This window comes from Thermobia domestica, chromosome 8, assembly GCF_964235325.1.
Source record: "Thermobia domestica chromosome 8, izTheDome1.hap1.1, whole genome shotgun sequence".
In the NCBI taxonomy this organism is placed as follows: Eukaryota; Metazoa; Arthropoda; class Insecta; order Zygentoma; family Lepismatidae; genus Thermobia; species Thermobia domestica.
The window spans coordinates 60,737,853-60,755,544 of record NC_137461.1 but is presented as its reverse complement, the minus strand read 5'-3'; the positions used below and the strand labels follow the sequence as shown (position 1 = coordinate 60,755,544).

The window sequence follows — 17,692 nt, the reverse complement described above, 5'->3', positions numbered from 1 at the left end:
GGCTAAAGGAGACGATGATAAGAAATGAGTGAAGTGGTAGAATGAAGAAAGCGGGAGAACCCCGAGGAAACCCACGCACACGATGTTCGTTCACCACATACCGGATATAATGGCACGCAGAGGAATAATAGTCGCGTCACACCGAAATGGCAGTTCATAGCTTTTGTATTCTTTCACAGTTTATAAAATAAGCTACAGTGGGTTGGGTTAGGTTCGGTTATTTTTTTTTTATATAATTTTCATAGTTGACAATCAGCTACTGCCAATCCTCCTCGCGGCGGAAACTCATATAGTCCATTTCTTATTCCAATGTTTTGATTCCAAAGCATTAGACTTTGCGTTTAACATTACCACAAACTTTCTTAACACTATTTTTGTCCCCTGTACATTTTACTTTCTTCGAAGTAGATCAAGTAAACCAGACCACATCCGTTACATCGTCAGTAAGTTGATTTTGTTACAGGATTTAAATTGTGGGCATTACTTCCGAAAGTGTGTCGTACATTTTTACATTCGAATTCCGATGTTTCTCACGTGAATTGCATAAATAAGTCTTCCTTTATCACATGAAAGTGATAATACCCACACTTTTGCACATCCTTGTAATTTTCCAAAACACAAATTACATAAAGAACTCAATCCAAAGTTTTGGGGGCGCGGTGGCTGTGGTAGAGGGTTCACCTCCGGTGCTTGGGGTTCCTGGTTCGATCCCAGCTCGCGCCGTGTGCTTTGTGGTGGACAAACACCGTGCTCGTGGGTTTTCTCGGGGTTCTCCCGTTTCCTCCCACTCTTCATTCCACCATTTCACTCATTTCTCATTATCACCGTCTCCTTTAGCCTAATCGGCATAACCGTGGGACGTTAAATTTAAAGATTTCAATCCAAAGTTTTCTCGCGACCACAAGATACAGCCAACCAACTATTTCACGTTTCCTTTGCTAAGGAGATTTTACTAATGGGACCTACAATTTTTGGTAGACTCCGATTCACTGCGTTCAATTGCATCCTCAGTGGATTTGAACCAGCAATCACGCGTACCGAAGGAATGTGTTCAGATCCTGCAGCGACTGTCTTAAATTTGCTGTTTCCGAAGAAATTAACTTTACTTAATCTTAAGTATATGTGGTGAATATTTAACATCATTCTCGAATACAGCATTAAAAAAAAAAAAAAGTCACTTCATTCCGACCGTCATTCGTAATATCCGTAGTTTGACTTCCAGCTGGACAGCCATCATGACTATGTTGGTTTTCATGAAAACTGGGATGAGTATATAAGTATGCAACTGGAGAATAATTTTTACTAAGAGAAAATGTCTTCGAATAAGAAACCTACTTTGAGGAAAAAGGTTTTCAATGTAACGTCTCCTCCCCAAATATAATTGATTAAAAAAAAAATCGCTCTAGGGTCCAGGGTAGCGAAATAGGTACACAGAAGCTTAGACTCCGAATCCTAAATTTTTAATACTCCCGACCCCTTTTAATTTGTAGGGCTATTTTATACTTCGTTATATTAATTGATAGACGCAGCGTATAAGGTGTTTAACCACAGTCAAGGAGAACCACCAAGCTACGTTTAGAACTTTGCTAAGCAATTGTTAAGTTTGCTATTTGATTTTCATATTGGTGCACAAAATGGTTGAAGCTAAAACTAATCATAGCACCTTCTGTCCAAAAATAGTTTAATAATCGATGCATGATAACTACAATAATCGACGTTGCATCTAAACGATTAGTATGATGCATCTTTTTTTTTTTTTTTTTCATTTAAAGTAAGATACAGCACATAGCAGCGCGAACACTATAGTATGAATAAGACATAAAAACGTCAATAGTTCATCAATTCAAGTCCCGAGTTCCAGTTCATTGCGTTTTCACCTTCCACTTCTATAAATCTTGTTTGTTTCATTTTCTGACAGCCTTCCCTCTTCCTGTCCCAACACTCATTTCACTACAATCCACTAAGAGTCCCGTGTCTAATATGTTTGTAAATAGCATTAGTGTGTCCGATGAAGCCAAGTTGTTAGTTGGCGAAACGTTACACATTTTAGTTTTTAAATAAAGCGCATTTGCTTTGCTCAGCTATTATTTAATTTTATCCCGAACTTATTGATGTGTAAAGGTCTGACTTTATTTTCCACTGATATTCCTTAATTCACACACATATAGAAATCCCTGTACAAAATATCAGTCGAACTTTTACACATCAATACATCAAAACTCTAGAAATAAGCTACTTAATAGTAACATGCAACTTGAAATAAATTTTGTAACGGGGAAAATTAAAGATGTAATAAATTTTGACCATATATTTTAATTAAAAGTAGCACAAGACATTAATATCAACAGAACGCTCCCACAACGTTTACACAGAAAATAAAAATGTAGAAGTATAATGTACACCACTAGGCGAAACGCTTAGTATTTAACTGGCACCAATCTCACATACTCGTGCTTTTTTTTTTTTTTTTTGCCGGTTACTAGTAGCTGTTCGTTGGTTCTGATTAGGTACACATTGAAACTTAATAGATAATAATACTATTTCTACTACATTTTTCATAACTTCTTCAATTTTTCCAAAGATACACTAAAATGTAACATTTGTATTGCAATTTGCAATATACCTGTGTAACATGAATAACACAAAATAAATTAATCAACAAAAAATTTAAACTAAAATTGTTAGATAAAGATTTAATATTAAACACATGGGTCTGTGAAAAAGGAGCCAGTCCTGCCGTGTTAATAGTGTATCATGACTAAATTAAGTTTTATGAATTATGAAGAAAGAGCAAGAAGTTTCCTTTTCTTATATGATGTCGACTTGTCATTTTTTAGTTTTGTGTAATTGTTTAGAAGAACATTGCTCAGAATACCACATACAATACTAAAAATAGACCGAGAATTGGTTCCACAACTTTTACAACTATAATTTAGATCAATATAAAATGAATTGTCTGAAGAGAGTGATTTTAGAGTCAATGCTTGTAGAACACACTTTTGGGAAGTTTGTCGTAGAAACATTTTTAGTAATTCTTCACTATTAACAATATAGTGCAAAATGGCATACATGTGAAACAAAATGAATTTTATTTGATCTGTTGCTACGCAAAGTCCTTTCCTTTGAAGGTAATCAAAATAAGGATTGTCTATATTATTTCCCTTACCAGCCACAACTAAACTTACACATTCCTCACATGTCACTCTTTTTCTAACACAATGAGCTGCATAACCAGCCACATAGATCCTCGAATCCTCGTCTATGTTGTCACAAGATTCCAAATAGGATGATTTCAATACACATTCTAGATCACTGGTGTCACAAGACTGATCAGAAGTGTAATCCTGTAAATCTTCAGTACTTGGTAGCCTTAATACATGCTGTAACCTAATTTTAGACTCGGATTCTAGTATCTGCGTATACGAAACATTGTAGTTACATCCTGACATGGACCTGTAACAACTGAATCGTTTTTCTAAATTATCACTCTGAAATTTGCCAGTAAGCACATACTCAACAGAAAAATTAGAAAAACAGTAGGTTGTTAATTGGATCATTACCGTTGTTGTCTGCATGAGTGCACCGTAAGTGTCCTTGGTGAGTGATACTGTATTAGGACCTTCGTACCATGATTTTAACCAGTCCACAAATTGCTGTAAATATTGAACTCTGGAATCACTGTCACTGGTAATAGGCATTGAATATTCGTCCCTTTTAACTTTCCCTTTTAACATATTTTTGACGTTCATTACCTTCCACCATTTGTTTATTATTTCCAAGAATTTCATTGTTCCTCCATATTCACTGTTGTTCGTAAGGGCTGCAATAGTGGTATCATGAAAAATATTGCACACAAACTTTACGTTTTGCCGTTCCAAATTGTTAGGGTACAAAGATTTATTGTTCAACTTATACGCCTTCCGCAAAATGTTTTCCTCCTCGCTTTTATGAAATTCCCGCAAGTGACTGAAACAAGCTTTTTGCAGCTCACCCTCGTATGGATACACAAATGTTTTTTCACTGTCTTTCAAATTTAACCAACAGTTACGTATATTCTTAAATGTATGTACACTATCATACATAAGAAAATTTTTTTCTCCAGGATACTGTGGATTAGTGAAGCTATAAGATCCACTAGCAAGAAATTTAAATAGACTCTGATTAATTCTATTATTGTCTGTGATTATACACAATACCTTGAAACCTACAGTCTGAACACAGCTGATTACTTTTTGAACAATTTCAAACAGTTGTTTCCCTGACATTGCATTTGCTGGAACCAATTGGACAACCTCATGAAACCTTCCAAAACACGAACTTAACATGAAAGTTTGAACAGTGGTGGCTTGTTCTGTTGGACTGTTTTCAGCATAACCTGTAATTTTTTGAGCTTTGTAAGTCAAGCAACTTTTAATATGAATTTCATCTATTAATAATGCTACAATTCTTTCAAAGCTACTGAGATTTTTAAAAATACACTTGAAATACACTTCATTGCTTTTCTCAATTTCAGGCGAAATATTTAGTGAGGAAGACAATGCTTGCAAACGCCGGACACTTGGCAAAATTAAGAAGTTTCTCAAAATTTCATATACTTTTACAGAATGACTGTACACATGAAAAGCAAACACTAAAGTGTGTTTGGAATACCTTCTTAGTGGGGTATTTAAAAGCATAAGCTGATCAAGAATTAAATGTACATTAAAATTATCCTTATCTATATATTTGATTGCAGTCTCTATACTGTCACAACCTTTACTTATATAATAATTGGAATCACGTGTAACCTGAGTCACGTTGGCATACCTAGACAATAGGTTTTCAATCTGAGACCAAAGACTGAGTTTCAAGTTACTAGGTAAAATCCAATTAAGATCCTTTGCTGACAACTCATAATTGCAAATCAACACACGAACACTCATGTCATTCTTAACAATTATGCTGTTCATTACAATAATTTCTTCAAACACTTGGTTAACATCACAATCGATATTCAGTATGTAAAAATACACATTTGAATTAACGATTTTCACGTTCCATTCACGAAGATTTAATTTTGTTGATAAATCATTTACAAAATCACTGAAATTTTCAATAACATCTGAAGACAAAAACTGGTTAACTTCTTCCTCATGTCTTTGTATTATTGTCCTCCGTCTTTCTTCTGGATCCTTCCTAACGTTTTTCTGACGAGACAAATACGAAGGAAGATTTTTGAATATATGAGGTACGGCTCCATCCACCAGCTTCGGGTAAGTCAGATCAGTCGTATGTTTGTTTCCTACAGAATCTGTATACTCCTCAGTTCTGATAATCTCAGAAGAGTCAAAGTGGTCTGAACACACCGCTGAATATTTCGTTGGATTCCAATTACTTCTTAGTATTGCGCTTAACCATTTCTTGAAAAGTTGTTCGTCTTTGGGGAATGAGAATGTTGACTTTGTACCTTCAGTTTTAAGAGTACTGTCATAGTTAGATTTGCATCCTGGGACGCAACACCGTCGTGGCATCTGAAAAAAGAAAAGTATCACAGATTACACAGCAGAACAAATTATCATGTACACATACATAGATTAACGCCCTTGTTACTAGCGTCCAAAAACGACATACACTGTTTTAAGAAGCAGTTAAACGTTAGCACAGGAAAAAAGGGAAGGGGAAATGTTGCTCTTTCAGGCCAACGTATTTACACCCCCTATATATGGTATGCCTACTTTGAACTTCTGGACCTAGGAAACAAAACTTGCCATTAGGTTTATCATCAAGAGTAGGTTACTACGTATCGAAAAGTGCAAAAGGTCTCCATCTTTAATCCAATATATACGGCTGAATTTCGTAAATCGCCTCAAAAGCATTGACCAGATGTTGTAACAAGGCTTGGTCAGGAGGAGGAGACTCCAAATAGCGAAGCGGGTTTTAATATTGACGTTAAATCGTGTCACAGGTTTAAAAGCTTTTTAAGATCTAGATTAATATTTTCAAAAACTCTAATCATGACTTTGTAATTAAATATCTATACACAAGGTCTAATAAAAATGACCGAATTCTTTAAATAATGCTAGAATAGTTGTGACAAAAACGAATGCCGAACACATCTAGTGGCATCTCGTAGCAAAGTATTGGTTTCTGCAGTGCTCCTCCTTATGCATTAGTTGTCAAGATAAACTAATCAACAATTCATATACATCATACATTTAATCAGAGTCCCTCCCTAGCCGAATGATTACGCTTAGCAGTTTCAGTGCGAGGGACCTCGGAGTCAATACCCAGCGGTGACTCAAATTTTGATGTTCATCCGGGACAAGGGAATAGATAACTAGCCCACAATATGAGTAACACTAAGGTTTTAGTATTCTTTTAAGAACGAGGCCAAAGTGTTACTATTTTTAATTTACTATTAGTAAAGCAAAATAGTCGAACTTTATCTAGCAAATTAAACACACTAAAGCTAGAAGTAGGAAACATATGTCCCTCTAGACAATTTTATAATACGATGTATGACAACTAGACAGACGTAACTCTAAAACTTCCATCATCGTCTCGTTAGATGTACGTACCTACCTTTCAAAGCTCCACTTGATGTCAAATCGTCCTAACTCCACCTTTCCTTACCTCTTAGCGCCAAGGACACGTGATGGAGTAACGTCGCTTTGATACGAAGTAGGGCATTCAAAATTGTGTACATCTAAAAAAACGATGAGCGAATTTTTGGAGTTACGTTTCTCTCTGTTTCTCACGCATTGAGTAGCTATTTAATAAAATATTCCAGTATTTAAAAAGTGATTCACACCACTGTCATTCTCACTGGTTCAACAATACAGGGCAAATATTTCTAAAAACAGATAAAGCTATGAAAATCTGTATCTGCAGGTTGATAGCCATTGAAATGGCTAAAACTATGAACTATATAGCAATACCACTGGTGAAACAGTATTGCCAATCCTAAAAATATTCTTCTTCGAATTGCAATACTGCAATTTATTACAAATATGAAATTTATATAAAAATCCAAATTCAGAGATGTATCACTTTTGACGCAGTGTTGCAAACTTACGATACTACATTGTTACAAAAGCTATATTTTTAGTATTGTCCACCCCTTATATCTTCGAAACAAATTCTGAAAATATTTTCTGCAAGTCAATAGCCAGTATGAGCAATGCCACGAAAAAAAGTGTTGGAACAAAAAAAGCCGGATGATTCAGGGTAAATCAAATCAACACCTTCATTCAAATCAACACCTTCACATAATGAAAATGTCAATTTTTTACCTAGCGAACCTTCAAACAATTTTTCCCTGAAGTAATCAACAGCTGTACTTCCACTCTTCAGACAGCCAAAAGTGTTAGAAGAATGGTCTGTCTTGATCGCCTGTCAGGTTAAATGAAATAGAGTATTCATTACTCTTCAGTTCAATACAAGAATTACACGCCACAAAATAAATATTATAGCTAATTACTAAAAGCTAAGTCTAAAATATGAGAAATGCATAAAAAAATCCTCACAGCCTTGCCAGGGGTTAGAGCCATGGAGTCTCTGATTACATGTTATCATTAAATCCACGTTTCGAATAACGCCAAAGATGAGAGAATTTCCTTTTTTTTTTTTTTTTAATTTACTGTTAACAAACTTTGTATAGCAAGAAATCATATTTAAATGTAAAATAATTACCGTTTCTCAAGTCGGCTCTAATTTCTCTGGTCACCTATATTTCTTCTTAATGATTTTTCTTATATATCCCTCATTGGTAATTTTGATTATGAAGTCATAAAACCTGAAAAGAAAATAATACTTTAATGAAAACGCACTACTCAGACATCAGTTGTATAAAGTATAAAATACTTATTATACTATAAGTGCAGGGGACGGAGTGAGCGAAGCGAACTGGCTGGGTAAGGTAAGATTACGCACTTCATTTGTTTTAGAAGGATTTTAAACAGATTTACTTCCACTTGATTCGTATCATCGCGCTACTTACACACACTTAGGCTAATGCAAGATATAGTGGAGAGATATTCAGATAAACGGACATGTACTGTTGCCGTAGTCTCCTACAGCAAAAGGATTTATGATTCTATGCCCCATAAAATTTCCATGGCTAAGTTTTCAGTTCCATCGTAAACAAGTATGACTCTAGTGTTCTAAAAACACTCAGGAAAGTGAGTGTACTAGTTGCCCAATGTGTACAGCTATCGGAACTTCCAGATAAATGAGAAAATATTAAAGACACTACATGACATTCAATTTTTTACTTTTGTCTATAACTATCTGTACATATCCTTTATCTTTTTGCGAAGTTTTAACCAACAAATCGGAGTTTTGGCAAAATGTTAATCTTTCTGGTTTCTATTAAATATCAGGGGGGCCAGCCTGACCTAATGTACCTCAAGGCGCTGGTTTACTTCCGGCGCACCACATTTTGCAATATTTATAGGTAAAATTCAATACTTTCATGAAAAGACATCTTTATAAAGAGCAAATTTTTACAAGCAATAGAATGAAATATGAAGTAATATACCTGTATTTTCTGTTTTCAAGTGCAGGGATACTAATATAAGATCCTTATATGTGCTTTACTAGAGATAAAATAAGTGCATATGGAAGACAACTGTACTAGAAATTATTTTCTACCTGCGGTGTATTTCTGCACAATGTACAGAAGTTTTATGTTCATATGATAAGCGCTATTAAAACTCGTATAACTGCCAAAACTCACTCGTTTTCACTACCCTCGCCCATGCGTATACCCACCTTCGCTGGCGCGCCTGCTTTCTTCGGACGCAACGTTGCTGACGCCCGGACTCTCAAGTTTCGCCCTGTACTGACTCAGTTAGATAGCATTCGCACTATTTAATGGCCACCTAGTACAGGTTGTTTTGCGTTTTGTGACTGTAGTTTTTATTGATACATCCGGACTTCGTATGTATAAGTAAATCGTAAAAGAATTGGGATGACATTTAGTGTCTCTCCCAACTCCTTAATTTGTCTATCGTATGTCGAGAACAGAACCTAACCAAACCTTGCGGCGCTTCTAACCCGTTCCTACTACTACTACTACGCTACGGCTACTCCTACTCCTACTACTTAGATTGGGGGCGATACTAAATATCAGTTAAGAACTATATCTTTTCAACAATTTCTTAAGATGGCCCCCTTGAATTTTAACTATGCCATGTGATATACTTTCATATCGCCCAGGGCAAATCATTTAGGAAACAATAAGAAGGAAATTAGTGAAATAATTCTAATTTTTGAACAATTATTCCGAGTGGTGTGCCAAAAGTAAACCTGTACGAACTAAAATAACTTAAGTAAGAAAATAATGGAAACAGTTCTTAAATCTTATAGACCTGTATTGGCTCCCTGATACGGAGTTTTATAAATATTTCTTAATCTGAAATTGCCAACGGGGTATATATTTGGCAAAAATTTACTTTGGGTCGCACAGTGACTTCAGCCTTGTGATAAAGGTACAAAACAGCAAACCCTGCGGAGCTTCAACCTCCTTCGTTAGCTGTCACTCGCTCAGCTATGTTTTGTGAACTATTGCACTAGATAATGCACCAAAGAAACAACTCTTCCAGCAGAGATCTTACATGTGCGACTAAAAGTAAAGAATTGCCCACATTTGTTCAAACCTGTACACGAACATTAATGCTAAACGAGAGATAGTATGGTTAGTTATGGTTTGTTTAGGTTATGTTCGAGAAACCAAAACATTAGAGGCAGTTCCGTAAACTCTACCAACCTAGAGTACAAGGGCAATTTTATTTGAAAAAAAGATAACATTTTTCCCTCGCAATTAATTAATCAGCAACGTAAAATAATGGTGCGGTAAAATTATTAGGGTGACGTTTAGTAGAAGACCTGAACAGAAACCCGGATATTGTCTCTTATACACACGATTATTAGTATGATTTAATATGTTGTGCTGTTGGTAATATGTTTTGCAGTTGGTATCCTGAATAAAATATTACGCAACAATTGAATATTCTAGAAAAAAAAATAATACAGTAAAAATAATGACAAGGTTAGATCCTTATGTGCGTTTCAAGTAAAGCGTCTCATATTATACGAAACTAGTAACACTAAAATCGCGCGTTATTTGATTGATTATGATGAATATGATTGTTCAGAAAATATGACTAAATCGGCATGCTACGTTCTAACTTCAACAACAAAAGAACGAAATTTAACTGGAAAATTCAAGAAAATAAAAATATACACTATAAAGTAAATGTTTGAAGATTCTACTTACCATATATTTATCAATATTTTCCTTATCAAAAATGAACTTCATAACAACACGCCACACATAACTTTCAGTTCAAATGAAGAAATCCAGTTCCAGTTATCTTCCTTACGGAAGATTTATATAAAGGAAGTTCCAGCCTTAGAGCCCTATGGAACTAATTTTCTATATTTTCTACTACTAATTTTCTTATAAATATTTAAAAAAAAAAAAATAAGATTATGAATTAAGATGGCTCGTGCCAAAATGGCCGAACTATCTCGTTTTAATCTCAATTGTCTTTCACACTATTAATGTAAAACAAAAAGGATAAGCGGCACATGAACACGTTGAAATTAAATCACAGAGTTTTAAAATTGTAACACATACCACAATTGTCAAAAAATACTAAAATAAATTAGTATTAATTGATTAAAAACTGAGAGCAAAGCTCTCCACTATTCATAATACACACTATTTCTCTTATCCAAATTCAGAATCATGATAAGAATCCTGGGAAGAAACAAGGACTACCTGCCGCGTTGCCAATTCTCCTACTTCGCGGCTATGGTATATAGAAGGCTGTGCTAGTATCACATCAAAACTTAAAAAAAAAAAAAAAAAAAAAAAAAAAAAAAAAAAAAAAAAAGGACATCTTGATTGAATATCACAAGTTCAACTTCTTTTTCAATGAGTTAATTTGAACATCAATTCCATCAAGTTCTGAAGTATCCATCTAGCAGAAATTTGACTGAAATTAAGCACTCAGAGAACTGCCCAAAGGCAACACAAATTATAAAAGAAATTCGTTTTAAAAAAAATGGATCATCAAATTTAAAATCTGCAAACTCAAACGAATAATATTATTTGCATATGCCTAAAGGCCCAAAAATACACAATTTACATTTCTCAGAAGTAAAGAAATAGCAGATCAGAAAGTCGGACAGTAAAAAGTTGTTACTATTACAGAGACTAGAAGATGAAATAGGGAGCAGCTAGGAAGACAGTAAAGTACCAGTTAGTCAGCACTAACTGGTGGGGGAAATTCTCACAATTACTGACCTGATACAACTGTTTCAGTACATGCAGTATGAGGTATAAAAGTATGAAGTATAAAAATATACTCTGGGATTTCAGATTTTCATGACCAGTTGGGTAAATAAAGGTCTTTTTCATGACTTTCATGACCACTAAGCAAAATATATGACTTTTTCATGACTTTCATGACTTTCATGACCAGTAGACACCCTGTCATAAGGAGAAATGGATACAATGAAGAGGTAGAGTACGAAGAAACGTAGCAAGAAAGTGGAAGGAAGAAGAAGAAGACAAGAACAAAAATGGTTTGGTATAGAGAGCCAGGACAAAAATACATAGAAGATTAAAAAAAAAAAACTTCGGAAAGCATGAATTAGAACGTACAGGAAAGGAGGAAGCAGAATAATTGAAGTATTCTGAAAAATCAAGAGAAAAGCAATAGTGGACAAAGATCAAAGAGGGAGGGATAATATATAAAGTGGGATGTGTGGAGGTAACAAAATTTATAGAAGAAACAAAAAAGGAGATAAAAGAAAGGATAAAGCAACACAAGGATGACATAAGACTGAAGAGACAAAAACGTAATATATAAGCATCAGAAAAAGACAAACCACAAGATAGACTGGGAAGAAGCAGAGGTTGTAGAAGCAGAGAACAGGACATTGAGGTGAAAAAAAAGAGGAAAATCATGAAGGCAGGAGACAACGTGATGAATTGCAATTGAAGATTTTACTTGAAGAAAAAGAAAGAAAAAGGAAGAAGAAAGAAAGAGAACAAATTAATAAGCAAGGGTCATTAAAGGACAAGAATGTATCCAGTAGAAAGGTATATTTTTAATTGGACAAGTATGTAGCTGAACAAATGAAAGTGGAAAAACACAAGTGTTACTTTTTACTGAGTGGGCGGAGCCTAATTAAAAGTTGATCTTCGGAAGGTATATAAGAGGTGATCAACTTCCAAGTAGCCAGTAGAAATGGAAATCTGATGAAGACAAAGTTAGTGAGTGAAACTGTCAAGTGATTGTGTTTATATACGAGCGTCAGTCAAAAAGTTATTGCACTGCTTAAGAAAATAAAACAGGATAGAAATTTTAAAATAACTTTATTTGTTCGTAAAGTTCCATTCATAATATACTTTTCAACGTAATTATCTAAGTTATTTAAGCATTTGTCGAGGCGTGGTACAAGTTTTTCTACGCTTTCTGCCAAGAAATCCCGTCCAATGCCCGATAACCATTCTTGGGCTGCAGCTTTCACCTCGTCATCCGAGTGGTATCGTCGCTTTGAAAGTTCGTCACGGAACAAAACACATGGAAGTCACACGGTGAAAGGTGTGGGCTATAAGGAGGGTGACCCCCACACTTCCCACCTAAACTTTGTAAGTTCGCACGTTTATTGTACTGCACCACTTCTCGATTGCAATTTCACCATACACTTCATGCAACTGTCGATAAATTTCAGTGCAGTTACACCTTTTTGCCCACAAAAAACGAATCACTGCATGCATTTCCAATTTGGACGCCCCTTGCAGCTGTTGAGACATGTTTACGACTGATTATCAGAACACCTCCACTTGTCTCGTGAAAGCCACTACGTCACACGATACAGATACATCTCTGCAATGTTGCCATACAGTTTCATCAAAATAGCCTTTGACCTAAAATATTTACGAAGGAGTGTGACAAACTTTCTGACTGACCCACGTGTATATATATATATATATATATATATATATATATATATATATATATATATATATATATATATATATATATATATATATATATATATATATAGATAGATAGATAGATAGATAGATAGATAGATAGATAGATAAAATCACATAGTCTTGCCTCAGTGTGTTGTTGTGAAAAAGAAACATTAAACAAAAAGTTGGAAGATAGCAAATTAATAGAAAAATACGAAAATGTTAATCTCATGCAAATAACATACTTCAAAATAATCTTTCCAAACATTATGGAAAACAACTATCATTTTAAAAATGTCACTATTTGGGACATTTATAGGGAGGATATTTTCTTATGGAGTCAGAAATTGGACAATTACAATGCAGGAAAAACTATTAAGCGTTGACCTCTGATAATGTCAATGCAGACATTTACCCCATCGTGTGGCCATTGATCTTCTGCCGCATAGCTACAACATCTAGGTTTAAGATATGCCTGACACACTGAGGAAAACACGATTTTTAGTGAGAATATAATGCATGTCACAAAGTGTTTTGATCACTTAAAGAAACATGCAGGGACCTGGTTGAAACTTGCAAACTTTTCTGCATCTGGAACATACACCCTAAACGTCGTTGGCCGTCAAAAATTAGAAATGCTTATGATAAATATCTCTTACTAAGCACTGAGCCTTTACCCGTGGAAATAAATTCTATACACAAAGTTTATAATTAATTCATATACTTAGAGTAGTAAATTGCTGTTAAGTGGTGCTCTCTTTCGAAAAATACTGAACTAATTAATAATTACAAATTTTTAATGATGACAAAGAGCACAATATGAATATTCTAATCTTGTGGACGGAAAAGAAAGGCTTTAATAGATTTTGTGGAACTACCTTAATGATTAAAAGAAAGATAACGATTGTCGAACTGAAATATAATTCGAGTAACATTGGTTCAAACGTGCTAACTGATGGGATGCTTGCTTTAATATTATGTAGCATGAAATTAGTTAATGCTTTATAATAACTCGGTTTAATCGCCAGCAAAGACATCGGCAAAGCAGTGAAAATATTTAATCAGAAAATGGTCAAATGAAACTTTCGTTCCGATGAACGTTTTTACTATTTAAAGTGCAATGCAATTACTTTCCGATTAAATTGGTGTTTGCTATGACTTTCAACAAGTTTCTAAGTCAAACGTTAGAATATATATCTTTGCATTTGTGCAAGGATGAGTGCCGCTAATATCGGAGATAAATGTAAATAGTCTACAAATACAGTCCCTGTTTTATTCCAGTGCTGAAGACCACATTTAAGATTTGAATTGTTACCGTTCCTTACAATAATGAAGTGGAGTTATGTAAACAATATAATAATTTTAAACACAATTCATTCAAATGTTTCGTGTTACAATTAAATTACAATTGAGTTCATATTTGCACGATAAAGGATTCGATTCTTTAAAGATCGGGGGCTTTAATGGTACAGTCCGCAGCAAAAAACCTGCAACATGAGCATGTAAGTATATTGTGAAACGACAAAGTCTTTTGCTCCAAAATAAGTGTGCAGGGGAGGACGCCGAGGTTTCTCGTGGCGTGATTCGTGCCATTTAGACGTTATGATGATTCCCTGCGCTGTTAGGCGTAGTTTCATAATAAACTTACATGCTCACGTTGCAGGTTTTTTGCTGCGGACTGTACATAATAAGTGACTAGCTACACGAGGATATAAATTCAAAATTCAAGTACTGCTTCTATGTAAATAAAATCATATACTATCCAAGGTTACTACAATTTACTTAATAACTCTACGAGATACTTACTCAATAATTTCTTCTTTGGCTTCTTCCAGAACTTGAACTGCATTATTTACTTCTCTAGTATCAAGAAGCACAAGAGTTCCCAAAGTTAAATGCAATTTCTCAGGTATTTGGAAAATTGACTCATCAACACCACGGCACGACCCGAATTCTTCTACAACTTGTTGCTAAAAAGAAACAAAATTCTACTACACCACTAAGGTTATGGATGCTAACATACTCAACTATCATCACAGAATCATCATTCTTTAGAAAATGAGATTTAGACACTGAATTCCTTGAAATTCGGTAATATCAGTTATGGTCATCCTAAACATATGAACGAAATTTTTGTACATGAGGGATAAAGACCGATGTACCAAAACAATTCTTTACTGATACTATCTTTCTGCAGGAGAAAATAACTGATAATACCACGCTCAATACAAGCGAGTGAAGCCATTTCCTAAGTTGAAGCGGAGGAATTTACCTCTTCATCCTTGAGCTCATCTACGTAATTGGTTGAGTTGACTTTGAGTTTAACGTGACTTTCAGCAGCGAGGTTATCAGACGGGACCTACTGATCACGTGGAATCGGAACCACATGAGCTCCGCCGGGAATTAAACCCGTTTCTCCCAGGCTAAAGAAGCGTACGCTAACCGCTTAGCCACGAAGGAGCTCTCTACGTGATTGGATCTTATACTTATCTAAGCACAATTTCAAAATAAAGCCTCTCGAAACAAGGCAATATTTCAATTACTATTCATATAAGTTTGTTTTTATTTATTCAAACTACATAATATCATGATCATAGTATTGGGCATTAAGGTACTTTGGGAGTACATTGCCTCATCCATCTTGCTTGCGTTATTACTGCTGTAAAGGCCTCCAAAATTTGAATGTCTATGATAGTGTAGCACCATCCTTAGTTCATAACACTGAATAATAAATGTGGTATCGTTAAGTTTTCCTTTCATATGTATATTTGAAATGCGTAATAATCTGGCATAGTGCCACTTGAAACATACAAATTTATGTTGAATTCGTAACACTATTAATCTGGTGGAGTTACACAATATGTCAAACAATGTATCCCTATCGATACTTGCATCGTACAAAATTCAAGTACTTTAGACATCGTTACGGGTACGGCAAGTTCTTGAACACCCTGTATGTTATATTCACGTAAGTACATAATTTTTAAAGTCATGTAAGTCGTTGTTGGTGTAAATTTACTTATGCTGCAACCTTATGTTCAGATTTCCGTGGTGATTGTAAAATACGCTGTTTTACGTTTTCCACAACTTCTTGTGTAAGAATATACCGTTCGCTATAGTTTTTTTTTTTTTTTTTTTTTTAAATAAATAAATAAATAAATATATGACATGTACAGATTCCGTTTGACAAACTTTTGAAACAACTCTATTTACTGTTCACTTATCTGGAAGAATAGTATGGAGAAACTGTCCAAGAAATTTTGCTCTCAATAATGAAAACCTTCTCTTCTGTAGAGTACCTCACTGAGCCAAAACAAGAATAACTTTAACACGAAATTAATAAAGACACACACACAAATCGACAATACAAGGAAACCGACAATATTCAACAACAAAACACACTGCTAACCGAAGACGACTAGCCTTTCCTTTGTTTTCTTTCCACGCAGGAAAGGTAATGTCTTACATAGCAATGTGGTAGATACATGTAAGGAACACTATTTTCATGACAATTTCGAAGTTTCTTTTTATTGTTTTCAGTACTTGTATGATGTATACAATTTCGGAACACACCTTTTTAAGGCACTGAAAAATCAGTAGTGTTGCCAATTCATAGTCTTAACTTATAAAAACAACGATTTCTCTAGTCGTCCCTTATAGAGACCTTATCTGACTGGTTACTGGTAGAAATGGGCAACTCTTATTTCAATTCCATAGATGCAGAGCTACTTCACCTAATCAAACTGAAGATTAACGATAGAATATCCATACATGTGTTTTGTATCATTTTACATGCTTTGTAAAATATTTAATTTACATTTTCTGTTACGTCAGGCAACATTGCGTGGATACTAATGAAATTCAACCATTGTTTCCTGGTTTAAAAATATCTGCATGAACAAGGATTCCTTTTGTTAAAAGTATTATATGTGTACCACTTCCAGTTCAAAAAGTTATACCAACCCCAGCTCCGGACTGCATTGTAAATCGAACACCCTGTGCAATTTTTAATCCTAATGAAATGTTTCCATAAACTTTGTTCTTCCCATTCAAAGAACAGTCACTCTTGATACTTTACTTGTAAAACAGTTAAAATTATGGCGCCTATTGTTAAGAATAAGTAGATCAATATTCAAGCAAAATAAAGTTTGGTGCTATCGAAAATACAATAAAGCTTTCCCGTCATTTAAATGAACTTACCTTGAATTCCAAGAAACCTTTCTTTATTGATTCTCCTGTGATAGGTATCGACAGAAAATGAGTAAAATCTTGCCGTTGGCGTGCATTCATCACTATTATATTCACCCTACGCCTTGCAGCACATATGTCCTTCCTTGAATTACCAGTAATAACTGTAAAAGCGAAACATACAGATATTGGATAAAATAGTGGAAATATTGACAAAGCTGTTACATATTTTTAATGTATCTGCCTACATTGAAACACACTGTTACTTAACCTTTTGTTATTTGTTGCAGATAATGGTGGCTGTGAACTAGTGGTAGCGAAATGGAGTGCAGCTGTGGTCATTGTGTTGATGAGGTAAATGAGAGGTCCAAAGATATCTAATTGTTGATGCCTACCTAGTTGGTCCATCTGTGACTTACTCGATGTAACACGAGGCACGGTACCTAAAATTGTCACAGCATACACAGTGCAGAGTAGATCAGTGTGTGATAAGCCCAGTAGCAGCGTAAAAACTAAAGTGCTGCGAAT

The 17,692-nt window shown here is 34.8% G+C and overlaps 2 protein-coding genes across 3 annotated transcripts in view; both read right to left on the bottom strand.

The window, feature by feature from the left end:
* Positions 1-17,692, bottom strand: part of LOC145692941 (activating signal cointegrator 1 complex subunit 1) — an 82,871-nt gene that overhangs the window by 34,358 nt on the left and 30,821 nt on the right. Inside the window, exons 4-5 of the mRNA XM_081768525.1 lie at positions 17,177-17,328; positions 14,783-14,946 (exon numbers count right to left, since the gene is read on the bottom strand). Of these exons, the coding sequence (XP_081624651.1) occupies positions 14,783-14,946; positions 17,177-17,328 (316 nt within the window). The remainder of the gene's footprint in view (positions 1-14,782; positions 14,947-17,176; positions 17,329-17,692) is intronic.
* On the bottom strand, positions 2,308-10,731 carry LOC145692939 (uncharacterized). 2 transcript variants are annotated; one of them, XM_081768518.1, is made up of 3 exons: positions 10,259-10,731; positions 7,672-7,774; positions 2,308-5,510 (listed from the first exon to the last, which is right to left on the bottom strand). In XM_081768518.1, the coding sequence occupies exon 3, from the start codon at positions 5,508-5,510 to the stop codon at positions 2,778-2,780; it is 2,733 nt and encodes a 910-aa protein (XP_081624644.1). In that variant the 5' UTR covers positions 7,672-7,774; positions 10,259-10,731; the 3' UTR covers positions 2,308-2,777. The 2 variants fall into 2 exon arrangements, with proteins under 2 accessions (XP_081624644.1, XP_081624645.1); XM_081768519.1 differs by lacking the exons at positions 7,672-7,774; positions 10,259-10,731 and adding an exon at positions 7,272-7,651.